At 50.7% G+C, this 27437-nt stretch overlaps 1 protein-coding gene across 1 annotated transcript in view; it reads right to left on the bottom strand.

The window, feature by feature from the left end:
- prkcq (protein kinase C, theta) overlaps nucleotides 1-27437 on the bottom strand; it is a 124057-nt gene that overhangs the window by 13650 nt on the left and 82970 nt on the right. Inside the window, exons 13-16 of the mRNA XM_086010751.1 lie at nucleotides 23699-23761; nucleotides 18115-18253; nucleotides 6707-6895; nucleotides 3849-3977 (exon numbers count right to left, since the gene is read on the bottom strand). Coding sequence (XP_085866877.1) covers nucleotides 3849-3977; nucleotides 6707-6895; nucleotides 18115-18253; nucleotides 23699-23761 — 520 coding nt within the window. The remainder of the gene's footprint in view (nucleotides 1-3848; nucleotides 3978-6706; nucleotides 6896-18114; nucleotides 18254-23698; nucleotides 23762-27437) is intronic.

Genomic DNA, 27437 nt, shown 5'->3' with positions numbered 1-27437 from the left:
CTGCTCAGCCTTGCTTCATAAGTCAACCCCCTCATCAATTAAAGCTACTTGGATTACAGGAGAAACGTTATTATTGTGACATTGACGCTATACAACTCAAATAAACATTAAAAACATTACGACCATTTCTGTTCGCCTTGCCTTCCCATTTCTTGCTCTATTTTCTCTCCTTCCCCATTTTCCGTATCTGCTTTCGTTTTTAGTCATTCGCGGGCTGTGGGCGTCGCTGGCAAGGCCAGCATTTATTGCCCATCCCGAATTCTTATTTCAAACTTTAAACTTTTCAACCTGAAAACATTTTTGACTCGTTTCCCTCTGCCTTCTGGGTCCCACTGGAGGGGTCGGAGGTGAGGCCAGCATGGGAGGAATTGGTCTCCGATTGGCTGAATGTTAACTCCAAAAGCGAATTATTCAGCCAGTCCGGTGCCAGGATGCTAAAGGTTAGCTAGGTCACATCAGAGATGCATCAGCTCAATCTTCAATGTGTTTTTATATGTGTGTGTTAAAACAAGTTGGACTACTGCAGGCTGAGTTACCTCATCTGCAGCAGCCAATCACACCAGAACAAGCTTTGCTCAGAAAGTCCCCACCCCGTATCTGAATGTGATTTCCCCAAGGATTTATACAGAGAGCCATGCCTGGGTCAGTTCATGGGCTGGGCTGGAGCAATGCATTTATAATGATAATAAAGAAAGAAAGACTTGCATTTCTATAGCGCCTTTCACGACCACCGGACGTCTCAAAGCGCTTTACAGCCAATGAAGTGCTTTTTGAAGTGTAGTCACTGTTGTAATGTGGGAAACGCGGCAGCCAATTTGCGCACAGCAAGCTCCCACAAACAGCAATGTGATAAAGACCAGATAATCTGTTTTAGTGATGTTGATTGAGGGATAAATATTGGCCAGGATACCGGGGCGAACTCCCCATCTCTTCTTCAAAATAGTGCCATGGGATCTTTTACATCCACCTGAGAGAGCAGATGGGGCCTCGGTTTAACGTCTCATCCGAAAGACGGCACCTCTGACAGTGCCGCACTCCCTCAGCATTGCACTGGGAGTGTCAGCCTAGCTTTATGTGCTCAAGTCAAGATATTGATTGTTGGTATTCGAAAGGACACATCTATTCGGTAGTGCGACTAACAAGTGCCACCTGGCTCTTTGTTCGACAGAGAAACAGCTGCTGTGCAATTATGCAAGCAGATACCGAAAATAGGGCCACAGGGTAATGATCGCAATAGAGTTACCTTGTGCTATGTCTTCTTCTTAGGCAGTCCCTCGGAACCAAGGGTGACTTGCTTCCACATTAAAAACGAGTTCTCAGGTGACTGATGAGTCCGATGTGGGACCGACCGTCTCTGTCACCGGTGGGGCAGACGGTGGTTGAAGGGGCGGGTGGGTGGGGTGCTTGGGTTGACGTGCGCTCCTTGCGCTGCCTGCGCTTGGTTTCCGCTTGCTCCCGGCGAAGAGACTTGAGGTGTTCGGCGCCTTCCCGGATGCTTCTCCTACACTTTGTGCGGTCTTGGGCCAGAGCTTCCCAGGTGTCGGTGGGGATGTTACACTTTTTCAAGGAGGCTTTGAGGGTGTCCTTGAAGCGTTTCCTCTGCCCACCTGGGGCTCTCTTGCCGTGCCGGAGCTCCGAGTAGAGCGCTTGTTTCGGGAGTCTCGCATCGGGCATGTGGACAATGTGACCTGTCCATTGGAGCTGATCGAGCGTGGTCAAAGCTTCGATGCTGGGGATGTTGGCCTGAGCGGGAACATGGACGTTGGTGCGCCTATCCTGCCAATGGATTTGCAGGATCTTGCGGAGGCAGCGTTGGTGGTACCTCTCCAGTGCTTTGAGATGCCTGCTGTACATGGTCCATGTCACTGAGGCATACAGCAGGGTGGGTATCACTGCTGCTCTGTAGACTATGAGCTTAGTGCCGGGTTTGAGGTCCTGGTCTTCAAACACTCTCTTCCTCAGGCGACCGAAGGCTGCACTGGCACACTGAAGGCAGTGTTGGACTTCGTTATCGACGTCTGCCCTTGTTGACAGTAGGCTCCCGAGGTATGGAAAGTGGTCCACGTTGTCCAAGGCCTTGTCATGGATTTTGATAATCGGGGGGCAGTACTGTGTGGCAGGGGAATGATTGCAATAGTTACCTTGTGCTATGTGGTACAGCACTGACCTGCGATCTGCCACTGTAATCTGGTAGCCTGGTATGTGGCAACCCCCCACTGCAGACACAGACAAGTGCAGCAGTGAGGGTTCCTGCTGCCTTTCAGTTGAGGGACAGAATGGGGTTTGCTGTGTCGATGGTGTTTAATACATGTAGCTCGGAACCGCAGCACCAGCTGCACGGTGACTTCTCGTGTAAATCTACATCCCCCCCCGCATTAACTGGCCTTTACAATGCTCTCTGCCTCTGATTAGCAGATGACCATTCCCTTCGCGGCACTTTGTGGCTCCGGTTCAGTCAGGTTTCTAAAGGTTACGGGAACCCCCTGTTTAACACCTGCCCGAATATACCATCTGCCTCTCCCCCCCGCCCACCCCCCAATCCCTTTCCGACTGAAGCTCAGCGGTCACTATTCCGTCTTTCACCACTGAGCAGAGGAAACGACGGAATAACAATGGCGGGGGAGGGGGAGGGGGTGCTGCTATTTCCCAGTTTGCAGCCATTTTTACTGCTGCTTTCTGTTCTCACTCAGCTCGCGCAAGGCTTCCCACACAGTGCCTGTGGCTTTTGTGAGTAAACTGAACGGTGTAACAACGGGCTGGTTTAAAACGGCATGTTCAGCCACGGCAGGCAAACGGTGCTTACACTTTGGAGTCATAGGGCAGGATTTTCATTGGGACGTGGAGGCGGGATTGGAGGCGTGTGGGGGGTTAGAATCCCGAAATCGGGGAGCACGAACCCATCCCGCCCCCAACCCGCCTCCATGCCAGTTTCAAAGGAGGCGGGTACCCGCCCCGCACTGGGAGCCGCCTCCCCGAGGCGGGAAGGGGATTAGTGCCAATTAACTGCCTGTTAACAGGTAGTTAACAGGCAGTTTTTAGCCTAATCCCTATTTTCATTGTTGAAATGTGGGATTCCCGACAGCTCCAAACCACGCCAAGTTAGCGAGGCGGGCCGTCGGGATGAAGGGCTTGGAGGAGTCGAGACGTCCGGTGTTCAGGTGAGTGATGGGTGCATGAGTGCAGAGGTAAGTGTGTTTGGTGTGTGTAAAGTGTTTAAAGAAGTTTTACTTACATGTACTTACCTTTACAGCCTTCCTTCCTTCAGGTCTCGGGAGTCCCTCATCTCACCGGCACAGAAAGCAGAATGGCTGCGATCTGTGAAAAGTTCCAGCATTCAGCTTTCTGTTCCGGGGAGATCTCTAAATCAGCCTGAGAGGAAGGAATTAACCTGGAGTACAGATTGTCAGTGTTTGACAGCTTCAAACAGCTGTGAAACGCTGATATTTCATCTGTCAAAAGCTCTTGACAGATGAAATATCAATCTGTGACGTCACCTGTTGCTGGGTGGCCCTTGATTGGCCTGCTGAACCTGCTGGGCGGGCTCAACAAGGTCAATCAAGTCACAATCGCGTGGGTTGGCTAGAACTCGATGGAGGCGGGACTACAACCCCGAAAGTTGTAGTCCTGCCTCCTACCCGCCTCCTCAATGAAAATCCAGCCCATATTGTAATGAGAGCCTTCAATAAAATTCTAATTGGTATTTCCTAGTTAGCCTGATTATGAGATTTACTAAACGCACAAGGAGAGAAACAATAACTGCGGAAGAAAAGTAATGTGATGTGAAAACAGGGGGCGGGGGTGGGGGGAAAACAGCAGGAAAACGAACTCAGGTCAAGTCATTATCTTACCACTGTGGGTTTGAAAGGCGGTTCCACGTCCCTGTTTTCCAGTGCCTGCCAGTTAATATCTCGGAAAAAGGCGTGCTGTCGAATGCTTCCTTTTATACCAAGTCTTCTCTCTGGTTCCCTCACAAAGAGCTAAAACAGGCACACAAGAGTCACTTTATCTGTCGGCAATAGGCCCTGGATACCAACAATAAGTCCAGGCAACCGTGTACTGTACTATCATTAAAAAACTTTTGTTCATACAGGACATAAAAACACAAACTGCGTAATATTAAAGCCTCAGAGCCGGCCGTTTGGTTTGCTCTTTCTAAAAATATTCAATATTATGACACTTTAAAAAAAAAAGATTTTATCCTCCTGTCGTTCGCTCCCCTTAGCTCCTGAGGTCGATGACTCCCTGCTGCGGTGCCCTCTGCTTTTCTGCATGTCCTCCAAGTGGCCATTCTTCAAGTGTAAGTCGGGACAGTGAGTGCCAGCAGGCTATTCGACTGGGTGGAGCATCGCAGCAGAACACAATCCTCATCCAATGCCCACCTTCCGCCAGCAGTCAGCGGACACCGATCAGGAGCAGGAGCATTGGAACACGCAAGATTCCAAGGGGGATTGACAGGGTAGATGCTGAGAGGTTGTTTCCCCTGGCTGGGGAGTCTAGAACCAGGGGGCACAGTCTCAGGATAAGGGGTCGGCCATTTAGGGCTGAAATAAGGAGAAATTTCTTCACTCAGGGGGTTGTGAATCTTTGGAATTCTCTGCCCCAGAGGGCTGTGGATGCTGAATCGTTGAGTATATTCAAGGTTGAGATCGATAGATTTTTAGACTCCAGGGGAATCAAGGGACACGGAGATCGGGCGGGAAAGTGGAGTTGAGGTCAAAGATCAGCCATGATCTTATTGAATGGCGGAGCAGGCTCGAGGGGCCGTGTGGCAGAGCAGGCTCGAGGGACCGTATGGCGGAGCAGGCTCGAGGGGCCGTGTGGCGGAGCGGGTTCGAGGGGCCGTGTGGCGGAGCGGGCTCGAGGGGCCGTGTGGCGGAGCGGGCTCGAGGGGCCGTGTGGCGGAGCGGGCTCGAGGGGCCGTGTGGCGGAGCGGGCTCGAGGGGCCGTGTGGCGGATCGGGCTCGAGGGGCCGTGTGGCGGAGCGGGCTCGAGGGGCCGTGTGGCGGAGCGGGCTCGAGGGGCCGTGTGGCGGAGCGGGCTCGAGGGGCCGTGTGGCGGAGCGGGCTCGAGGGGCCGTGTGGCGGAGCGGGCTCGAGGGGCCGTGTGGCGGAGCGGGCTCGAGGGGCCGTGTAGCGGAGCGGGCTCGAGGGGCCGAGTGGCGGAGCGGGCTCGAGGGGCCGCGTGGCAGAGCGGGCTCGAGGGGCCGCGTGGCGGAGCGGGCTCGAGGGGCCGAGTGGCGGAGCGGGCTCGAGGGGCCGCGTGGCGGAGCGGGCTCGAGGGGCCGCGTGGCGGAGCGGGCTCGAGGGGCCGCGTGGCGGAGCGGGCTCGAGGGGCCGCGTGGCGGAGCGGGCTCGAGGGGCCGCGTGGCGGAGCGGGCTCGCGGGGCCGCGTGGCGGAGCGGGCTCGAGGGGCCACGTGGCGGAGCGGGCTCGAGGGGCCGCGTGGCGGAGCGGGCTCGAGGGGCCGCGTGGCGGAGCGGGCTCGAGGGGCCGCGTGGCGGCGCGGGCTCGAGGGGCCGCGTGGCGGAGCGGGCTCGAGGGGCCGCGTGGCGGAGCGGGCTCGAGGGGCCGCGTGGCGGAGCGGGCTCGAGGGTCCGTGTGGCGGAGCGGGCTCGAGGGTCCGTGTGGCGGAGCGGGCTCGTGGGGCCGCGTGGCGGAGCGGGCTCGAGGGGCCGCGTGGCGGAGCGGGCTCGAGGGTCCGTGTGGCGGAGCGGGCTCGAGGGTCCGTGTGGCGGAGTGGGCTCGTGGGGCCGTGTGGCGGAGCGGGCTCGAGGGGCCGTGTGGCGGAGCGGGCTCGAGGGTCCGTGTGGCGGAGCGGGCTCGAGGGGCCGTGTGGCGGAGCGGGCTCGTGGGGCCGTGTGGCGGAGCGGGCTCGAGGGGCCGTGTGGCGGAGCGGGCTCGAGGGGCCGTGTGGCGGAGCGGGCTCGAGGGGCCGTGTGGCCGACTCCTGCTCCTGTTTCTTATGTTCTCATGAGCCATGGCTGATTATTCCCTTCCCTAGTCCAGGGACATCAGAATCAACTATGGCACCGCCACTGCTGCCGAGGCTGGGAGCAGGTAAGTCAGCACAGACTGGAGTTCGAGCCAGGACCTCCCTGGGCCTGTATAGCTAACAATCCACACCTGTGTTTCTGCACCAACTAAACGCAGCAGGGCACAGCCTTGTGGCGGGTATTTTGTTTTAGTTAGCGGATATCAGTCCATGAAAGTAGGCACAGCTCCCGATTTTGCTCCGTGGATTGGGCTTATAAAGCGCTCTTCATGAAGCAGAGGGTCTCTGAGCACCTGACTCTTAGACCCTGGCTCTAAGACTGGCAGCAACTGGGACTGGAGTGCAGAGGTCAGATCCGCACAGTACGGTCAAGGATCTCCATCCCGACGCCATACAATGAAATCTCCAGCATGTACACCTGGTTACTCTGAACTTCACAGAGAAGAAAACTGTAATTATGGAACACTGCAACCTCCACTCTATCTTAAATCATAGGCTAAGGCACAGAACAGTTAATAATAAATGAAAATGTATGCATTCATTTTTAATGAGGGGAAACCAGTACTATATTTAATAATGAGGGGGAACCAGTACTATATTTAATAATGTTAGGGAACCAGTACGATAGTGACGCCAGGATTTATCTGGGACATTAAGAGAGGCTGAGTACCCGCACCAGTAAAGAAAAAGGAAACATATTTGAGGGAGCTCTTACCCTGACTAGAATGTCTTTCGCTTCTTTGCCCAGCCAGCGAGGGTAGATGGGGTCATCGGTGCGGATGGATTGAAAGAGCTCGTCTTCATCACCACCGTGGAATGGAGACTGGCCGATCAGCATCTCGTAGAGGAGAACGCCAAATGACCACCAGTCCACTGACGTACTGTACTTCTGTCCCAGCAGGATCTGCAGAGTGGAAGAGTTTTGGAATGGTTGATGCAAGACTCACAGCACACACCAGTGATATCATCAGTAAAAGTTTTTAGGAGGAAAAATTGGGTGGGGCCCCTTTTGGGGCGCTAACGTCGCCGGGTTAACGCCCCGAAAAGGTTAGCGCCGCCCGCCGGAAATTCAGTGGTAGTGCCCCAAGCAGGAGGCGGGGCTACTGGAAGCGCACCCCCTCCCTCTTGGGGCGCTACTACTGAAGTTCGCGGCGCTACGTGCAACAGCGCCACGCGCGTCGGCACGTAGCGCCGCATCACTGCAGGCCTCCCTCCCCTGATTAAAGGGGAGGGGCCTAGCGCTGCGTGCACCGGGGCCCTGCTGGACCACCGGGGAGCGGGGTGCCAGGAAAACAGCCCGGCACTCAAGAGGAGCGCCGGGCTGAGCGTTGGTGGCCGGCACCCTGCATAAAAAAGGGGAAGGGGGCAGGTGCTGTCAGGTGGCCAAAATAAAAATGGCCACCCGACACCTGCCCCTTTAACTTGCGCCGCCGCCACTGCAAAAGCGCCCCCCTGACCCTGTCGGACATATCGTCTGGCGATAGGTCGGGGGAGCAAGGGAAGTTTGCGGCCGGGGCATAAGTGGGGTGCTGCACATGGCAATGACGTCATCGCCGGAGGTGCAGCGCTGAGGGGCGCTACCAGCTACCGCCGCCGCTAACCACCCGCTGAATTTCACGGGAGGCGTCAGCGGCGCCGCGCCCGGGCGCAAATCAACCCAATTTTTCCCCCTTAGTGTCAGACAGCCCAACCCGCAGGGAATGAACCTGGACCATCAAGTTCAGAGCCCTGCACCTTTGATTCTGGTCCATCCAAACTTAATGTTGTTTATTGCGGAGTGTTGCCAAAGAGGGAAGATTGTTCTTAATGTAAAATGTAAAAATGCACTGTAATTGTTCGCAAGATTAAGTTTGGTCTTAATGTAAAATGCTCCATTTTCAGAAAGAATAATTCCTGCATGAAGATAGCATCTTATCACAGCTCTCAGAATTGCCTCAAAAGCACTTCACATGCTGACGTAAGAAAACTACTAGGCACTCGGTCTAAGCGTTAAACAAAGCTTTAATCAACTGTTTTACAACATGGAGGTCTAGATGTGTCCTTCACTAGTTGCTGTTAAGAATATCCTGCGCAAGCTGGGCCCGTGCCCGAGTATTTATACTCTCCCTGGACAGTGCCACCCGCAGGCCGCTCAGTATTATTTCATAAGTCTTTCTTTCATGAATGACTGATTCATGTCACATGCTATGAATGACTTTGAGGTGTTGCAACTGTTGTTATGCTTGCAAATGGAGCAGCCACTTTGCACATCGTCAGATTGCACAATGAGATGCTAATCTGCTTTTGGTGGTTTTTGGTCAACGGGAGGGACGTTGGCCAGGACACTGGGAGGGGCATCCTGCTCTTCCTGTCCTGGATTGGGGCATTGGGACTTTCAACATCCAGCTGAACCACAGGACCAGAAAGACTGAGGCCCTGAGGCCCAGGAAGGGGTGCGGGGGGCGGTGGGGGGGCTGGTGCGGGGGGGGGTAGCTATCAGCCAGTCTCCCGTCATAATTTCAGCAGGACGCCGGCGCAACAACGTAAATGGCTGTTTACGCCATTTTCCTAGAGGTTCCGTCGTTTCTCCTGCCGGAGTTACAGCGGGGGTCGGGCAGAACCCCCCCCCCAACACCGCAGAATTTCAGGGCCCGAGTCTCGGTTTAGCATCTCATCTGAAGGACGAGGAATGAATTGGATTAAAGAAGAAAGGGATATTAGTCATTGCTTCCATCTGTTAGGAAGAGTCCATCATTTAATGCTCTTCCTGCTGGCACTGGAGTTTGAAATGACTGACTTACCCAGCTTGGCAACCTGAACTGAGAAGGATGGCAAACCATGATACCAGCGTGGAACTGCTGCTGATGGAGAATCTGCTGAGACCAGCTGAGTGTCTGCTTTCTGAGGATCTGACCTGATATATCAGAATGCCACCACAATGGCCATTGGTCCTCTGGACTTTCCCCTCTTGTTCTTCCCGAACTAAAATTACGGATCCATCCCAATGTGGCCTTTGAGCCGCGCGACCGCGCAGCTCTCTGGACCTCCCGCGCAGCTCTCTGGACCTCCGGTGCAGCTCTCTGGACCTCCCGCGCAGCTCTCTGGGCCTCCCGCGCAGCTCTCTGGACCTCCGGTGCAGCTCTCTGGACCTCCCGCGCAGCTCTCTGGGCCTCCCGCGCAGCTCTCTGGACCTCCCGCGCAGTTCTCTGGACCTCCCGCGCAGCTCTCTGGACCTCCGGTGCAGCTCTCTGGACCTCCCGCGCAGCTCTCTGGGCCTCCCGCGCAGCTCTCTGGACCTCCCGCGCAGCTCTCTGGACCTCCCGCGCAGCTCTCTGGGCCTCCCGCGCAGCTCTCTGGACCTCCCGCGCAGCTCTCTGGACCTCCCGCGCAGCTCTCTGGACCTCCCGCGCAGCTCTCTGGACCTCCCGCGCAGCTCTCTGGACCTCCCGCGCAGCTCTCTCGACCTCCGGCGCAGCTCTCTGGACCTCCCGCGCAGCTCTCTGGGCCTCCCGCGCAGCTCTCTGGACCTCCGGTGCAGCTCTCTGGACCTCCGGTGCAGCTCTCTGGACCTCCCGCGCAGCTCTCTGGACCTCCCGCGCAGCTCTCTGGACCTCCCGCGCAGCTCTCTGGGCCTCCCGCGCAGCTCTCAGGACCTCCCGCGCAGCTCTCAGGACCTCCCGCGCAGTTCTCTGGACCTCCGGTGCAGCTCTCTGGACCTCCCGCGCAGCTCTCTGGACCTCCGGTGCAGCTCTCTGGACCTCCCGCGCAGTTCTCTGGACCTCCCGCGCAGCTCTCTGGACCTCCCGCGCAGCTCTCTGGACCTCCGGTGCAGCTCTCAGGACCTCCGGCGCAGCTCTCTGGACCTCCGGCGCAGCTCTCTGGACCTCCGGTGCAGCTCTCTGGACCTCCGGCGCAGCTCTCTGGACCTCCCGCGCAGCTCTCTCGACCTCCGGCGCAGCTCTCTGGGCCTCCCGCGCAGCTCTCTGGACCTCCCGCGCAGCTCTCTGGGCCTCCCGCGCAGCTCTCTGGGCCTCCCGCGCAGCTCTCTGGACCTCCCGCGCAGTTCTCTGGACCTCCCGCGCAGCCGGCGAGCCGGCTTTTAAATGGTAAATTTGAAGGGGCGCGCACCCAAAAAAAAAATTAACGGGAACATTGGTCCATCCCCCTCATTCTCCCCTGCCCCCCTCTCACCCCCCCACAATGTAAATGCTTCTAAAACCCAAACTTCGCCTCACCTCACCACAACTTCTTGATTTTCCTTCTCTTTTACTCCTTTCAATCTTTGTGGTGTCCTGCACTTAGGTTTCCCAATAAAACCAAAAAAATCTTACTGCGCTTTTCTTTATTTATAAATAGCTGTTCAGCTAGCCATGTTATCTGAAGCATGCTGCCACTATTAAAAGCCTCCTGGTACCTAACATTCCGTACTGTCTGTTCTCATCAGTGCATATTGTACACTCGTATGCAAAAAGCAAGTTATATACATAAGAACATAAGAATTAGAAGTAGGAGTCGGCCATTCAGCCCCTCGAGCCCGCTCCGCCATTCTATAAGACCATGGCTGATCATCGACCTCAGCTCCACTTTCCCGCCCGATCTCCATATCCCTTGATTCCCCTAGAGTCCAGAAATCTATCGATCTCAGCTTTGAATATACTCAACGACTCAGCATCCACAGCCCTCTGAAGCAGAGAATTCCAAAGATTCACAACCCTCTGAGTGAAGAAATTCCTCCTCATCTCAGTCTTAAATGGCCGACCCCTTATCCTGAGACTATGCCCCACAGTTCTAGACACTCCAGCCAGGGGGAAACAACCTCTCAGCATCTACCCTGTCAATCCCCTTCAGAATCTTGTATGTTCCAATGAGATCACCTCTCATTCTTCTAAACTCCAGAGAGTATAGGCCCATTCTACACAATCTCTCATCATAGGGCAACCCTCTCATCCCGGGGATCAATCTAGTATATAAGTTATATATTCAGCTATAAAAATTATTTTAAAAGATTTGGCACTGTACTGTAAGGGATAAAACTGTCAGTGTATCAGGCATGCCTGCCCAGTGTGTATTGCATAGAATTAAAGAATTTCTGGCACAGAAAGAGGCCATTCGGCCCAACTGGTCCGTGTCGGTGTTTATGCTCCACACCAGCCTCCTCCCACCCCTCTTCATCTCACCCCATCAGCATATGTTATTCTATTCCTTTCTCTCTCATGTATTTATCTAGCTTCCCATTAAATGCATCTCTGCTCATAGCCTCAACCACTTCCTGTGGTAGCGAGTTCCACATTCACAGAATCACAGAAACCCCACAGTGCAGATAGAGGCCATTTCGGCCCATCGAGCCTGCACCGACACATATCCCACCCGATCCCCGTAACCCCATGTATTTAATCCCCCTAACACTAAGGGTCAATTTATCATAGCCAATCATCCTAACCCGCACATCTTTGGACTGTGGGAGGAAACCGGCGCACCCGGAGGAAACCCACGCAAACACGGGGAGAATGTGCAAACGCCACTCAGACAGTCACCCGAGGCCGGATTCGAACCCGGGTCCCTGGCGCTGTGAGGCAACAGTTCTCACCACTCTCTGAGTAAAGAGGTTTCTCCTGAATTCCCTATTGGATTTATTAGTAACTACAGGAAACTCTTTTTTATCCGGCACCGACGGGACCGGCGTGGTGCCGGTTGATCAAAAAGTCCGGATTACAGAGAGGTATACTTACCAAGGTACGAGAGCCCCGTACACGGCCACAGATCCAGGTGTCCCTGTTGCATGGCAACAGGTGCAGGAACCCCGGTTACACGGCCACTAATATGAAGTAAAACTTACCTGAACCTACTCCTGAATTTTGCCGGTTAAGAGAGATTTCCGGTTATTTAGGTGCCGGTAAAAAGAGAGTTTTCTGTATCTTGTATTTATGGCCCCTATTTTTGGATTCCCCCACAAATGGAAACATCTCATCTCTATGCCTACCCTACCAAACCCCTTCCTAATTTTAAAGACCTCTACTCGGTCACCCCCCATCCCTCCCCAGTCTGTTCAATCATAGAATCTTAGAATAGTACAGCACAGAAGGAGGCCATTCAGCCCATCGAGTCTGCGCCGGCTCTTTTGAAGAGCAATCCAGTCAGTCCCACTCCCCCGCTCTGTCCCCATATCCCTGCAATTTTTTCTCCTTCAAGTATTTATTCAATTCCCTTTTGAAGGCGACAATTGACTCTGTATCCACCGCCCTATCAGGCAGTGCATTCCAGATTCTAACCACTCGTTGTGTGAAAATTTTTTTCCTCATGTCGCCTCTGGTTCTTTTGCCAATCACCTTAAATCTGTGTCCTCTGATTATCGACCCTTCAGCCATTAGAATCAGTCTCTCTTTATTTACTTAATCTTTCAGTGTAGTGCTCCGAATTTAATATCAGCCATTGAGCATTGTGGTGTATGTAACCTGTTCCACCTTAAGAGAACTACCTTAAGAGATGTACTACTTTCTCTTGGCTGCTGTATACTGTAATACTGTAATACCGGTGGTGACCACACCGGTATATAAGTGTTGTGCAAGGATTTGCTGGGCAGTTCAGCCCTGACCTTCGAATAGTAAAGACCTGTTAAAAGTTATTCTTGTTGTCTGTGTCCAGTGATTGATCCTAAACCTAACTGGAACATACAGACTCAACAGTGGCGACGAGTCCGATCTTACCCTGCGGCAAAATTACATCCAAGGCAGCTTCGTCCTCAAAACGGGCGTCGAGAAGAGGCATCCGCCCTCATCATCCTGCTGAGCACCATCGCACGGGAGGCATAGAGAACCCGGGTTAAAAAAAAAAGAAAAAGAATTCTGACCATGAAGCCCTCCATCAGCGACAGGCAGTGTTCATCCCTTCTACCACGGTGGTGGGTAAGCCGATCAGCGACACGAGCAGAAAGTCGGCCGCGTTGACTGTGGAGTAGGGGAGGGAAAACGGAGGAATAAGGGCGGAGAGCTCGACCACGGCCGGTAGAAAGGGCCGGGCTGCAATCGAGGCCGAGAGGCGCAGCGACTGGGGCAGCTTAAGGCTCGAGAGCCGCGGAGAACTCAAATGCAGCCGGTGTACAGGACCGGGCTGCGAGCGGGGCTGCGAGGCAAAACAGCGGCGGGGAGTTGAGAAGCTTAAGGCACGAGAGCCGCGGAGAATTCAAACGCAGCCGGTGTAAAGGACCGGGCTGCAAGGCAAAGCAGCGTCGGGGAGTGAGAACCGCTGGGGAGGCGACAACGGCAGCAGCAAGGCAATCGCCATTGCAGCCAGCGGGGGAAGAAGGCAAACGCGGGAATCCGCCATTGTAGTCGGCGGGGGAAGAAGACGAGCGCGGGAAAGACCGCCAAGCGCGGGAAGCCGCCATTTTAGTAGGCGGGGGAAGAAGACAAGTGCGGGAAGCCGCCATTTAAAATTTTTTTTTTTAAACTTGCAAGGATGCCTAAACATGGGAGCATTAATACCTTTGATAGTGATGTCGAAGATTGGACCACGTATGTAGAACACATGGAAGTTTATTGTAAAGCAAATAAGGTACCAGATGATGAGAAAGCATTAACCTTATTAAGCTCAATGGGGGTGAAGACATACGGGCTATTGAAGCACCTTCTATCACCAATTAAACCGGCGGATCAGACCTTCGCGAATATTGTTACTGTCCTGAAAAATCATTTAAACCCCACGCCGCTGATGATAGCGGAATGATTTAAATTTTACAGAAGAACGCAGTTGAAAGACGAAAGCAACGCTGAATTTTTAATTGAACTATGTAAGCTATCGAAGTACTGTCAGTTTGGGACAGGGCTAGCAGATGCGCTGAGAGATAAATTTGTGTGTGGATTGTTAAAAGAAGGAACACAAAAGCGACTGCTTGAAGAGAATGATCTTACGCTTGATAAAGCTGTCACTATTGCAGCATCGCAAGAAGCCGCAGCAAGAGGCACTGCGGAAATGCAGCTACGGTCACCGGAACTCTGTACCAATCAAATGGTCTTGAGTACAGTAAAATGTTATCGTTGTGGAAAGACAACACACGATCAGAACCAGTGCTGGTTCAAAAATCAGGAATGCAGAAAATGTGGCAGGCTTGGTCACATAGCTAAAGTATGCCGGTCAGGAAAGAAGACCAGCAACAAAAAGCCACCGCAGGAAAAGTACAAAAAGGTACACAAGGTGACAGAGAACAGTTCGAACGAACAGAAGTCAGATTCAGACGCCAGCAGTAATGAACTGGGTAGTCTAAGAGTACACAATGTTGGTAAGGAAGCAGACCTCCAAACAATTTGGGTCACACTTCAGATAGCAGGAGTCCAAGTGAAGATGGAATTGGACACTGGATCGGCATTGACGGTCATGAATAAGAAAGATTACAAAAGGTTATTCCCACATATTCCCCTACGGGATACGGAGATTGTATTGAAAACATACACGGGGCAAAGAGTATACCCCATTGGGAAGATAGAGGTAAAGGTGGTCCACAAGGGCAAAGAAAGCCGAGGAATGGACTTATATGTGCTACCTGAGGGAGGTCCACCACTACTGGGACGGGAGTGGATTAGGAAAATAAATATGGACTGGCATTCCTTAAAAGCACTAACGGTAGATTCCGGTACAAAAGATGTCAAACCTAAACGATTGTCCAGAATATTGGACGATGCTAAAGAGGTGTTCCAACAAGGACTGGGAACACTGAGAGGAATTACGGCAAACATCAAGATTGAAGAACATGCAAACCCGAAATTTTTCAAAGCCAGACCGGTACCTTATGCAATACGACCTGCTGTGGAAGCTGAGCTGGAAGGGCTAGAACGTTCAGGAGTACTGTCTAAGGTAGACTGGAGTGAGTGGGCCACGCCCATTGTCCCAGTCATGAAGCGTTCATCGAGCAACAAGCCGGGGGAACCGGGGAAGGTTCGCATCTGTGGTGATTTCAAGATCACTGTTAATCCGGTGCTTCACACGGTGCAGTATCCGCTTCCACGGATTGAGGATATCTTCGCTTCATTTTCTGGCGGGAAACACTTCACCAAGATAGACCTGGCGCAGGCGTACTTACAGATGGAAGTTGAGGAAGAGTCACGCCAGTATCTCACGATCAACACGCATAGAGGCTTGTACCGGTATAATAGACTGGTTTTTGGAGTGGCATTGGCTCCAGCAATTTGGCAGAGGGCCATGGAGCAGGTATTACAGGGAATTCCAGGTACACAATGTTACCTGGACGATATTCTGATTACAGGAGATGATGACGAGGAACACCTTGCAAACTTGGAACTGGTGCTCACCAGATTGAAAGAATATGGTCTTCGAGTTAATTGCCAGAAATGTGAATTCTTTCAGAAGCAGATCTCGTACTGTGGTCATGTCATTGACCAGGAGGGGCTTCATAAGTCTCCTGACAAGATTGAAGCTGTTGTGAAGGCTCCCGCTCCGGATAATGTATCCCAATTGAGGTCGTTTCTAGGGTTGATTAACTATTACCATAAGTTTCTGCCAAATTTATCCACGGTGCTGCACCCGCTGAACGCTCTTTTGCAGAAGGGAGTACCATGGAAGTGGAGCGAGGACTGTAAGAGGGCCTTTCGCGAAAGCAAGGCATTGATCACCTCAGAGGAAGTGTTGGCTCACTTCAACCCAATGCTGCCTATTCGTTTGGCTTATGATGCTTCTCCATATGGTATTGGGGCAGTACTCTCACACAAGTTGCCAAATGGCCAGGAGAGGCCAGTTGCGTTCGCATCCAGATCATTGACCTCCGCTGAGCGCAATTATGCTCAGATAGATAGGGAGGCTCTCAGCCTTGTGTGGGGAGTAAAGAAGTTTAATCATTACCTGCAGGGCCAAAAGTTTACGCTTCTGACAGACCACCAGCCGTTGGTATCCATTTTTAACCCTAAGAAGGGTGTTTCGGTGATGACAGCACAGAGACTCCAGAGATGGTCCCTTTTCCTAGGGGCACATCAATGTCAGATAGAATTCAAAGGTACAAAGCAGCATGGTAATGCTGATGGGCTGTCGCGCCTGCCACTACCTACAGAGGAGGAGGCACCGACGGTTGACCCTGTTGAGTTATTTCACTCGACCATCATCGAATGTTTACCAGTCACCAATGCAAGTATTGAAAGAGAAACCAGGAACGACCCGACACTGTCCAGGGTCTACGAAGTGACAGTGAAGGGATGGCCAGCACATGGTGATCCACTGTTACCGGCATTCTCAGCAAGACGAGAACAGCTGTCCGTCTGTCAAGGAACATTGATGTATGGAACAAGGGTGATTATTCCTCCTAAGTTAAGAGCGAGAGCTCTAAAGGAACTGCATGAAGGTCATCTGGGGGGAGTCAAGATGAAAAGCCTTGCTAGGGCTTATGTGTGGTGGCCGGGTATCGACCAACAGATAGAGGAGCTGACGAAAAGCTGCTCAGGGTGCCAAAAAGTGCAAAATGCACCTCCGATTGCACCGCTGCATCCATGGGAATGGCCTTCAACCCCATGGCAACGTGTACATATTGACTTTGCTGGTCCTTTCATGGACTCCATGTTTTTAATTGCGGTGGACGCACATTCTAAATGGCCAGAAGTGATTAAGATGACTACCACTACCTCGGAAAAGACGATCGCGGTGTTAAGAACGATATTTGCGAGAAATGGATTGCCAGAACAAATATGTTCAGACAACGGACCGCAGTTCGTGTCAGAAGAATTCCAGGGATTCATGAAGAAGAATGGGGTGAAACATTATACCTCTGCCCCATATCATCCGGCTACAAACAGGTTGGCCGAGAGATTTGTACAAACGTTTAAAAAAGCAATAAAGGCCATGAGCGAAGATCAGATTCCACTACAACACAAGGTGGACAAATTCCTACTGGCATATCGAAACGCCACTCATGCAGTGACAAACCAAAGTCCTGCCATGATGTTCTACAACAGGAGGTTGCGGTCCAGGTTGGACTTATTAAAACCAAATGTGCGGAGGGAAGTTGAAAACAAACAGTTCCAGCATATAAATAACAAGACCACTCGGAGTTTCGAAATAGGACAACCAGTGTTAGCCCGGGACTATAAAAACGAGAAATGGCAATCTGGAACAATTCGGGCCAGACAAGGACCCCTGATGTACACGGTAGATATTGGTGAAAATGTAATACGGCGTCATGCTGACCAACTGGTAGAATCGAGAACAAGGGTCGAACCCATGGTTACGGCAGAGACAACCGTGAAAGAAGTTAGTGAACCTGAAGCATCTACCTCAGAAGTGAATGTACCTGATGATGATGTCCAATCCATAAGAGACCAACTAGATGAGTCACCCCAGCAACGAGGATCAGAGACCCCTGAAAGGCGTTATCCAACTCGAATCAGGAGGCCTCCTCAGAGACTGAATCTTTGAACTGTTTTGCATGAAGTTGTATATATATATGTTATTATGTTATGTTAAATGGGGATATAGCTGTTAAGCTAAAAAGGGAGGATTGTGGTGTATGTAACCTGTTCCACCTTAAGAGAACTACCTTAAGAGATGTACTACTTTCTCTTGGCTGCTGTATACTGTAATACTGTAATACCGGTGGTGACCACACCGGTATATAAGTGTTGTGCAAGGATTTGCTGGGCAGTTCAACCCTGACCTTCAAATAGTAAAGACCTGTTAAAAGTTATTCTTGTTGTCTGTGTCCAGTGATTGATCCTAAACCTAACTGGAACATACAGATTCAACAAGCATTAATAGCTAACCAAAGATCATCCAGTGTCTTGTAACTCAAAGTATAATTGTCAAGGCAACCATTTAATTTTTCTCTTTAATTAGATCGTAATCTTTTATGGACTAACAATTTATTCCTCAGTACTTAAAGAGTAAGTTTAGTGAATGTGAGCATACCAGACCGATGAAGCGTTTGTACTGAAACATGTCTCTAAGTTTCTCCTTCAGATACTGACTGACCTGCCGGGTATTAAGATTTTCTGTTTTTATTTCCACACCTTCCAGTTGATTCAGTATTTATTCGGTGGCAATCTATTCCACAATCGATCTGAAAATTTCGTCAACTAAACTATAATAAGCATTGCAAAAGTATTTACTTATGGTTGTGGTCACGATAGCTGCAATGTTAACAGACACACTGACCTCTGGGGCGATATAATCAGGGGTTCCACAGAATGTGCTGGTCCTCGCACCATTAAGGATATTCTCTTTGCACATGCCAAAATCGGCAATCTTAATGTGGCCATCTCCGTCCAGCAGAACATTGTCCAACTTCAGGTCTCTTAAAAAAAAACATCAGAAAGGTGAGCACAGAAGCGAAATATTGTGGATGCTGGAAATCTGAAATAAAACCAGAAAATGCTGGAAACACTCAGCAGGTCAGGCAGCGTCTGTGGAGAGAGAAACAGAGTTAACGTTTCAGGTCGATGACATCTGATGAAAGGTCACCGACCCGAAAGGTTAACTCTGTTTCTCTCTCTACAGATGCTGCCTGACCTGCTGAGTATTTCCAGCCTTTTCTGTTTTTATTTTACGCTAGAGAGGTAAGTATTCAGTGCTTAAAAAATGAAATATGCACATCTGCACACATAATCTACATAAACATACGTAGATACATACATATGGGATACCTCTGTGTGTATGTTTATAGCTGTATGCATACATACAGAGAGGCATATATGCACAGATTATATACATAGGCCTAGAAATTCAGTAAGGCCCCGCCAGGTCTTTAGCGCCCGAAATTTAGCGCTCGCCCGGATTCCCGTAGCGCCCGCCTGAAATTCAGTTGCGACGGGCCAAGACGGAGGCGGGCGCTATTGCAGGGTTTGGCCGCCTCGCTTGGGGCGATGAAAGTCTATTTCAGGCGTCCAGCTGCCGCTGCGCCACCCGAGGCGGTGCGGCAGGCTGGGGTACTGCAGGCCTCCTCCTTCTCTTAAGGAGGAGCTGCCTGCAGCCGTGAGATCGCCGCTGGATTCCCCTGGCAAATGAGCCCGGCACCACGGAGAAGTGCCGGGCTCGCGGGAGTCAGACAGCAATGCCGCGGGGGGGTGGTGCAGGAGTCCGGGGAGGGAGGTGCGGCCATGCGGCCGCCGGGAAAGCGGCCGGCCGCCCCTCCACCTTTATGCGCTGGCCTCTCGGAGCTGCAAGGCCCTGTTTTTCAAACGTTGTTTGCGGCCGCTGCGGGCGAGGCGGCCGCAACTGAATTTGGCCTTCGGCACGGAATCGCGTTGGAACCGGGGCGCTGCACACACCGATGACGTCATCGGTGCCGGCGCAGCGCTACCGGCTAACGCCGCTGTTAGGGACCAACTTAATTTCGGGCACTAAAAAACTTCCGGCGCAACCCACTCTTTCGCCCCTAAGTGGGCGCAAACGCGACTGAATTTCTAGACCATACTCTCTATATATGCTCTATATATACTCAGGTATGTACATATACACACACATACATGTACATTTGCATAATCAGATATATATAGACACACAGATACAAACTTACACACAGAGGAATATAAAGATGCACACATTTTTGAGCTCTCTACTAACTATACCTTTAATAGTGTACAGTGGGAAGATGACTAAGTTAGGAATTATGAGAGAGTGCTCAGGGGGCGGGTTTGGAGATGGGGCATCTGGCAAAATCGCAAAGATTGACAGCGGGCAGGAAACCCGCTGTCAACCCGCCTCCAATCAATCTTCCCAAGTGTCGGGTCCCCGATTTCCGCATGGACCCGACACCTAGTGGCGGGAAGAGGATTATAGCCACTTAACTGCCTGTTAAAGGTTGTTAACAGGCAGTTAACAGGCTCTTTTTTCAATTTTGACACTTCTACTTCGGGCTTCCCGATGTCCGGATGCCACGCCAGGTAAGTGTGGCGTGCTGTGGGTCTGCTGTAATGTTTCTGCATTTATGACCGCTGCAGAAGTGGTGTGAAGGATCCAATGGTGCACTGGTGAGTTTCAGAGGTAAGAAAATGTTGGGAAATTCATTTTTAATGCATTTAGACTTTTCTGTAGGTAACAAGTTTTGAATTGTACGTCTAATCCCACCTCATTGGGAGAACCTCGCTCACCAGTGACAGATCGCTTCTGTAACCTCACCTGTAGCCTAAGGAGGGAGTCACTGGAGAGCCTGGGTGCAAGAACTCACCTGTGAACAGTGATTGTCAGTGTTTGCAGCATCTCAATGCTGTCAAACACTGAGAAATGAGCTGTCAAAGAAAATTGTGTGTGGTCCCTTTAAGAAAACCGGCAGATGACGCGTCATCAAATGACGTCATCTGACCGGCTTCATCTTAATTGGCCGGCAAGCCCGCAGGGTGGGCTTAACAAGGCGTAAAATCACGTCTGTGGGCTGGATGTAGTTGAGGGTGGGGCTGGAACCCAGAAGCCACCTGACCCGCTCCCAAGCCGCATCAATCGATAAAATCGCGGCCAAAGTGTTTCTCTCTCTTTTTTAAAGCCTTCAGCCTATGCCAGGCATCATATTGACTCATCGTTCATTGATACCTTTAGCCTTGACTCATAAGAACACTATTGAGAACAGGCTGCGTCTCTTTTCTCTTGAAAAGAGAAGGCTGAAGGGTGACCTAATAGAGGTCTTTAAAATTATGAAAGGTTTTGATAGAGTGGATACAGAGAGAATGTTTCCACTTGTGGGGAAGAGCATAACTAGAGGCCATCAATATAAGATAGTCACCAAGAAATCAAATAGGGAATTCAGAAGAAACTTCTTTACCCAGAGAGTGGTGAGAATGTGGAACTCGCTGCCACAGGGAGTGGTTGAAGCGAATAGTATAGATGCATTTCAGGGGAGGCTGGATAAGCACAGGAGGGAGAGAGGAATAGAGGGTTATGCTGATAGAGTTAGATCAGGAAAGACGGGAGGAGGCTCGAGTGGAGCATAAACGCCGGCATGGACTGGTTGGGCCGAATGGCCTGTTTCTGTGCCATATATCCTGTGCAATCCTTTGTCAAGAGTATGTTTTCTGATAGCGCGCTCCTCGAACAGACCCTTGCCCACCAGGACTGCACGTTAGGAAAAATCTTCACACAGATTTCCCTATTTGTGCTTCTAGTGGGTGAGGCTCCGGGTCTAGGCAGGCAATCAGAAAATTTACCCTGCAAGACCATTCTGCCCATCGAGCTGGCTCCTTCCTCAGTCCACATACAATCTACCATATCATGGACCCCCTTAATCTCATGAGAGAAAGCTCGACTTAAGTTACTGACTAATCCCTAAAGGCAATTAAGCAAAATATCAAAGTATTCATCCACCCTCGCAACTTGAGATATTCAACCCCGCTCTATTGTTATTTACATACAACGTGCTCTCCACCTACACACCTTAGGAACCATTGTGTGCCATTGAGCATTTGATTATCTTATCTATCCTTACAACCACCAATTGCATTCCCAACCAAATATTTATTCAGCTCTTTTGCAGCACTTACTGCATGGTGGAATGGGTCAGGTTGGAAATGGCTGGGCAGGAACATGCATCAGAGCCCTCCAGAATGCAGCCCTCTGAACACTAACGGGCCCATGCCATCTCCAAAAATCAATTTACATTTCGTGCTCGAGCTTTGCAGCTTGCTTAACAAGAATTATTTTACAAAATTGGTAAGGACGGATTCTCTCCTGGCAATAGGGCCGGATTAAAATGATTGTTGCTTACAGCACAATTAAGAGTAAATACATGCAGATGTGAGGGGGTCAAATTACAGAAGAGGAGAGTAATGGAGACCGATCCATGAAGCTTTGCACCAAGGCAAACTGACTTTAGTTTCAGATTAGAACCGTTAATAGGCAGTGTTGTGATCCTCTTGGATTTAAAAAGATCCTGAGAGTCTAAACTAAAAGCAGAGCGTGCTGGTTATTACGGCGAGTTCACCTGGCGATTGAAGAACAGCTTCATGTCAGGATGCTGATCAAAGGTCTGTGTCTGAAACATCTTTTCCCCTTTCTCAGATGCGGTCAGACCGGCTGTGTATTTCCCACAATTTATTTATAGATCCAGAATTCTCTGAACGGGGAGGGATTGAACATTTCTTTATAGACCCCCTCCTCCCCCTCCGACTGTCGTTCCATTGATTTCAATTCAACGGATATTGGGCGGGTTCTACAATGGACGGGCGATCCGCACTGGCAGGGTACTGCCAGGTTACTGCCAGGTTACGGTTACTGCCAGGTTACTGCCAGGTTGCTGCCAGGGTACGGTTACTGCCAGGTTACGGTTACTGCCAGGTTACTGCCAGGTTGCTGCCAGGGTACTGCCAGGTTACGGTTACTGGCAGGTTACAGTTACTGCCACGGTACTGCCAAGGTACTGCCAGGGTACTGCCAGGTTACTGCCAGGTTGCTGCCAGGGTACTGTCAAGGTACTGCCAGGGTACTGCCAGGTTGCTGCCAGGGTACTGTCAAGGTACTGCCAGGGTACTGCCAGGTTACTGCCAGGTTGCTGCCAGGGTACTACCAGGGTACTGCCAGGTTGCTGCCATGGTACTGCCAGGGTACTGCCAGGTTGCTGCCAGGGTACTGTCAAGGTACTGCCAGGTTACTGCCAGGTTGCTGCCAGGGTGCTGCCAAGGTACTGCCAGGGTACTGCCAGGGTACTGCCAGGTTGCTGCCAGGGTACTGTCAAGGTACTGCCAGGTTACTGCCAGGGTACTGCCAGGTTACTGCCAGGTTGCTGCCAGGGTACTGCCAGGTTACTGCCAGGTTGCTGCCAGGGTACTGCCAGGTTACTGCCAGGTTGCTGCCAGGGTACTGCCAGGGTACTGCCAGGTTGCTGCCAAGGTACTGCCAGGGTACTGCCAGGGTACTGCCAGGTTGCTGCCAGGGTACTGTCAAGGTACTGCCAGGTTACTGCCAGGGTACTGTCAAGGTACTGCCAGGTTACTGCCAGGGTACTGTCAGGGTACTGTCAGGGTACTGCCAGGTTACTGTCAGGGTACTGTCAGGGTACTGCCAGGTTACTGCCAGTGTGTTCCAGGTTACGGTTACTGCCAGGTTATTTCCAGATGACTGTCGGGCAGTGAAGCTGAAAATTACCCCCAACATGCCCGGATTGTGGGGTACTCTAGGCACTCATTTGTTGCAATTGGGTATTCTGAATGCAATACCTTGATTAAGTGACTTTAACATCTCCTCTCCCAGCCAATAAAGTTATGTGATGCGTCACGGGTGAAGTGCATCTTGGGCTCTAGCGCGGGGCAGGCGATAGTGGATCAATCGCCCGTTTTACACCCTGTCTGGCTTCTTTTCTGGGGCGAAGAGTACAATGGGCCGTTTTGGCACGACCACCAATGTTCCCTGTAACCTGTGCGGCCGCACGGCGCTCCAGAGAACCCGCGCAACCGGCTTTTTAATACAAAAAACGCACATGCGCGGTGTTCTGAATGGCCCGCGCAGCCCGCCAGACAAAATTAGAACATTAACAACCGCCCCAAAACCAATTTCACCCCCATACTTTCTGCAACTACCAATAAAGCCTAGAAATGATGGTTTGCAATATTACTCATAACACATTTGCATGACATTCCCTATTTTAACAGAGACGTTAACCAGTTTCCTTTAAACAAGGTTAGCACCTCGGAGAAAGGGAACCGGTGTTTGTACACAAACAAATTTGTCGGTTTCGGCTTATTGGAGGTGTTTAATATTTAATCTGCAACTAAAAACAAGTTTTACAGCAAAATGTGCTGTCTTGCACCTCAAGTACCTGTAAATAATTCCTTTGGCATGAAGAAACTGGAGACCACAAATGATTTCTGCAGCATAAAACCTGCAAGGAAATATATTTCCATGAGAAAGTTTAACATAAACAATATCTGCAAGAATATGATTAATACATATTATCCTGCTATCACCTCCTCTCCAACTGATCGTCAACAGTCATTATCTTCTGTTCTTCTCTCTCTCATTATAGCTTGTTATGTGACAGTTTTCTACCCTGCGCTTCTGAAGGCACTCACTTACTCAGTGGGGTCCCGCAGGCTGGTGACACTCTCTGTGTCAGTATCAGCAGTGGCTCAGTGGGTAGCACTCTCGCCTCTGAGTCAGAACGTCCACTTCCCTGCTCTATCCCCCTATCCCTTGACTCCCTTAGTGCCCAAAAATCTATCGATCTCAGCCTTGAATATACTCAACGACTGAGCCTCCACAGCCCTCTGGGGCAGAGAATTCCTAAGATTCACCACCCTCTGAGTGAAGAAATTTCTCCTCATCTCAGTCCTAAATGGCCGACCCCTTATCCTGAGACTGTGACCCCTGGTTCTAGACTCCCCAGACAGGGGGAAACATCCTCCCTGCATCTACCCTGTCAATCCCTCTTATATTTCAATGAGATTTTAAAGGTGGGTGCCTTAATAATACTGGCAAGAGAATCAAAAGGTGTGAGTTGTTGAGATTCAACTACTTTGCACAGGAGGGTAGGTAATGAATATTTGGAACAGATTGCCCAGTGAGGTAGAAACTGTTGGCAAATTCAGGATAAAACTGGATAGATGTTTGATAGAGAAAGAGATTAAAGGCATGAGAGATAGAGATTTGCCAAGTTTTCAGATGAGACGTTAAACCGAGGCCCCGTCTGCTCTCTCAGGTGGACGTAAAAGATCCCGCGGCCACTATCACGAAGACGAGCAGGGGGAGTTCTGGCCAATATTTATCCCTCAACCAAAATCACTAAAAAACAGATTATCTGGTCATTATCACATTGCTGTTTGTGGGAGCTTGCTGTGTGCAAATTGGTTGCCGTGTTTACTACATTACAACAGCGACGACACTTCACAAAGTACTTCATTGGCTGCAATGCACTTTGGGGTGTCCTGAGTTCGTGAAAGGCGCTATAGAAATGCAAATCTTTCTTTCTTTAAGTTAAAAAAATATATGTTTGGAATAATGAACTTGTGAGCTAGGAACCAAAACCAACTATGGAACAGTTGGGCATCATGCTGGTCAAGAAAGAGATCGAGGGGTATAGTGGATACATCTCTGAAACCGTCAGCACAGTGCTGGGCTGTAGCAAAAGAAGCAAAATAAGGTACAGGTAATAACAACAGAAAACGCTGGAAACACTCAGCAGGCCAGGCAGCATCCGTGGAGATAGAAACGGAGTTAACGTTTCAGGTCGATGACCCTTCGTCAGAACTGGAAAAAAAGCAGGAAAGGGGACAGATTTTAAAGCAAGTTGGGGGCTGGGAAAAGGGGGAGGGGATGAAAGAAGAGGAATTTCACACAAACATGTTAGCGTGAAAAACAAAAAGGCAAAATACCGCGGGTGCTGGAAATCTGAAATAAAAACAGAAAATGCTGGAAACGCTCCGCAGGTCGGGCAGTGTCCGTGGAGAGAGAGACAGAGTCAATGTTTCGGGTCGATGACCCTTTCGTCAGAACCTGAAACGTTAACTCTGTTTCTCTCTCTCTCTCCACAGATGCTGCCTGACCTGCCGAGTGTTTCCAGCATTTTCTGTTTTCGTTTTCTGTTAATGTCAATGGAGCGATGGAGCGATTTTACCCCCAAATTGAATTGGCAATGAGTGGGGGTAGCGCGGTGGTGTGGTCTCCCAGAGCTCTGACTTGCTATGGTTTCTGATTCCCCACAGCAGCTTCCTGACTTCAGGAATTCCTGACGCCAAGCGGGGAAAGCATCAACGGGAGGCTGGGTGTTGTCCATGGGGAAAGAGGGAAAGACATTGAAATGGGCTGTTACACTGTGTAACATCATAGAATGATACAGCATAGAAAGAGGCCCTTCGGCCCATCGCGCCTGTGGCAGCTCCCTGGTAGACCTTCAGCACAAACTGGATCTCTGTCTTTTTACGGGACCTTTCAATAAGTGCTTTACTTCTATTCATTAACAAAAAGCAGCAGGCGAAAAGGGGAAATCCCAATAAGAGAAGTCATTTAACTTTCTTGTTTGGTGCTCATTTAGGTGAAAAATATTAGTGCTGGGAAATAGAAGGATGTCTATTTCTGGGACCCAATCCAAACACTGATGGGTTGGATATAGCCAGGTTGGATAAGGAGCACAGGTCTCTCTATTCTTTCCCAGCAAAGCCCCTCAAACTTTATCCTCGGGACAGCACCTCTAACAGTAAGGGTGTAACATTATTCCAGCCATCCTGCAGTCCCTCTGAGTGAGATTTCCAATAGGTGCAGAATTAGGGCAGTCCCGTGTTGGTTGAAATTGTCTAAACACATGTCACGTGTTGTCAGCCATGCTCTAATTGACTGGCAGAACAGGCTCGGGGGGCTGAATGGCCTCCTCCTGTTCCTTTGTTCCTTCCTTCATCGGACCGTCATAGCCAAAGAACAGAGGAGACTTCGCCCACCAGTCTGGGCTGGATTTGAATCGAGGTCACAGGGGTGAAAAGGCAATGCTTATTCCCACTGCACCACTCACCCCCCCACCTCCTCAGCTCCATAAGGGAAATCTTGCCTAAGGACAACTTTATAAATGGATACATTCTGCATATTCCCAAGAGGCAGTGACTGGTTGATTTTCTCATTGTTGTTATTGAAGGAGAAAAGATGGTTTGGCATTCAACAGGTCAAACATAGTGCCTGGAGCGCTAAGTGAACAGCGGCACAAGAAAAGAAAGGCTTTGATGCATCTCCTGAAAGGCTTAAAAGTCTCAGCGAGCATTAAATCATATTTCTAACTTTTTTGATCTATTCACAAGCAACCACAGAAATCTTTAGCCTAAGAATCTTACTCAGTCTTATCACTTCTTTTATAGGCATCAAGATAAGGAATGTCTTCTTGCAATTTAGTACACTGTATTCGCTGCTCACAATGTGGTCTCCTCTACACTGGGGAGACCAAACACAGACTCGGTGACCGCTTTGCGGAACACCTACCGTTCAGTCCACAAAGGGGACCCCGAGCTTCCGGTCGCCTGTCACTTTAATTCTCCGCTCCACTCCCACTCAGACCTCACCGTCCTCGGCCTCTTGCATTGTTCCACGGAAGCTCAGCGTAAGCTCGAGGAACAGCACCTCATCTTCCGATTAGGCACTTTACATAGAAGATAGGAGCAGGAGTAGGCCATTCGGCCCCTCGAGCCTGTTCCGCCATTTAATGAGATCATGGCTGATACAGCCTTCTGGACTCAACATAGAGTTCAACAATTTCAGACCATTACCTCGGTCCCTATCATATATACATATTTTTTATCCACACCTTTTGTCTGTGTCTTTTTTTCTTCTCTCCCACAGGGCAGCTGTCTTTCATTCTGCCAGCGCAATTCACACTTCATCTCGAGCCATCCTTTGTTTCTTAACCTGTCCCATTACCACCTCCTCTTGCCTTGAATATCTCTTAATGTCTCTTAACCTCTCCTGCCTTCTATCCTATCACAGACCTTCCCTTTTGTTCTTTCATCCCCTCCCCCATTTCCCAGCCCCTACACTCGCTTAAAAATCTGTTCCATTTCCTGCTTTTTTCCAGTTCTGACGAA

The sequence above is a fragment of the Somniosus microcephalus genome, chromosome 17 (assembly GCF_052327205.1).
Source record: "Somniosus microcephalus isolate GS21.2 chromosome 17, FLI_Smic_1.0, whole genome shotgun sequence".
Classification (NCBI taxonomy): Eukaryota; Metazoa; Chordata; class Chondrichthyes; order Squaliformes; family Somniosidae; genus Somniosus; species Somniosus microcephalus.
Note: the sequence above shows the minus strand (reverse complement) of the source record. Positions and strands in the feature narration are given on the sequence as shown.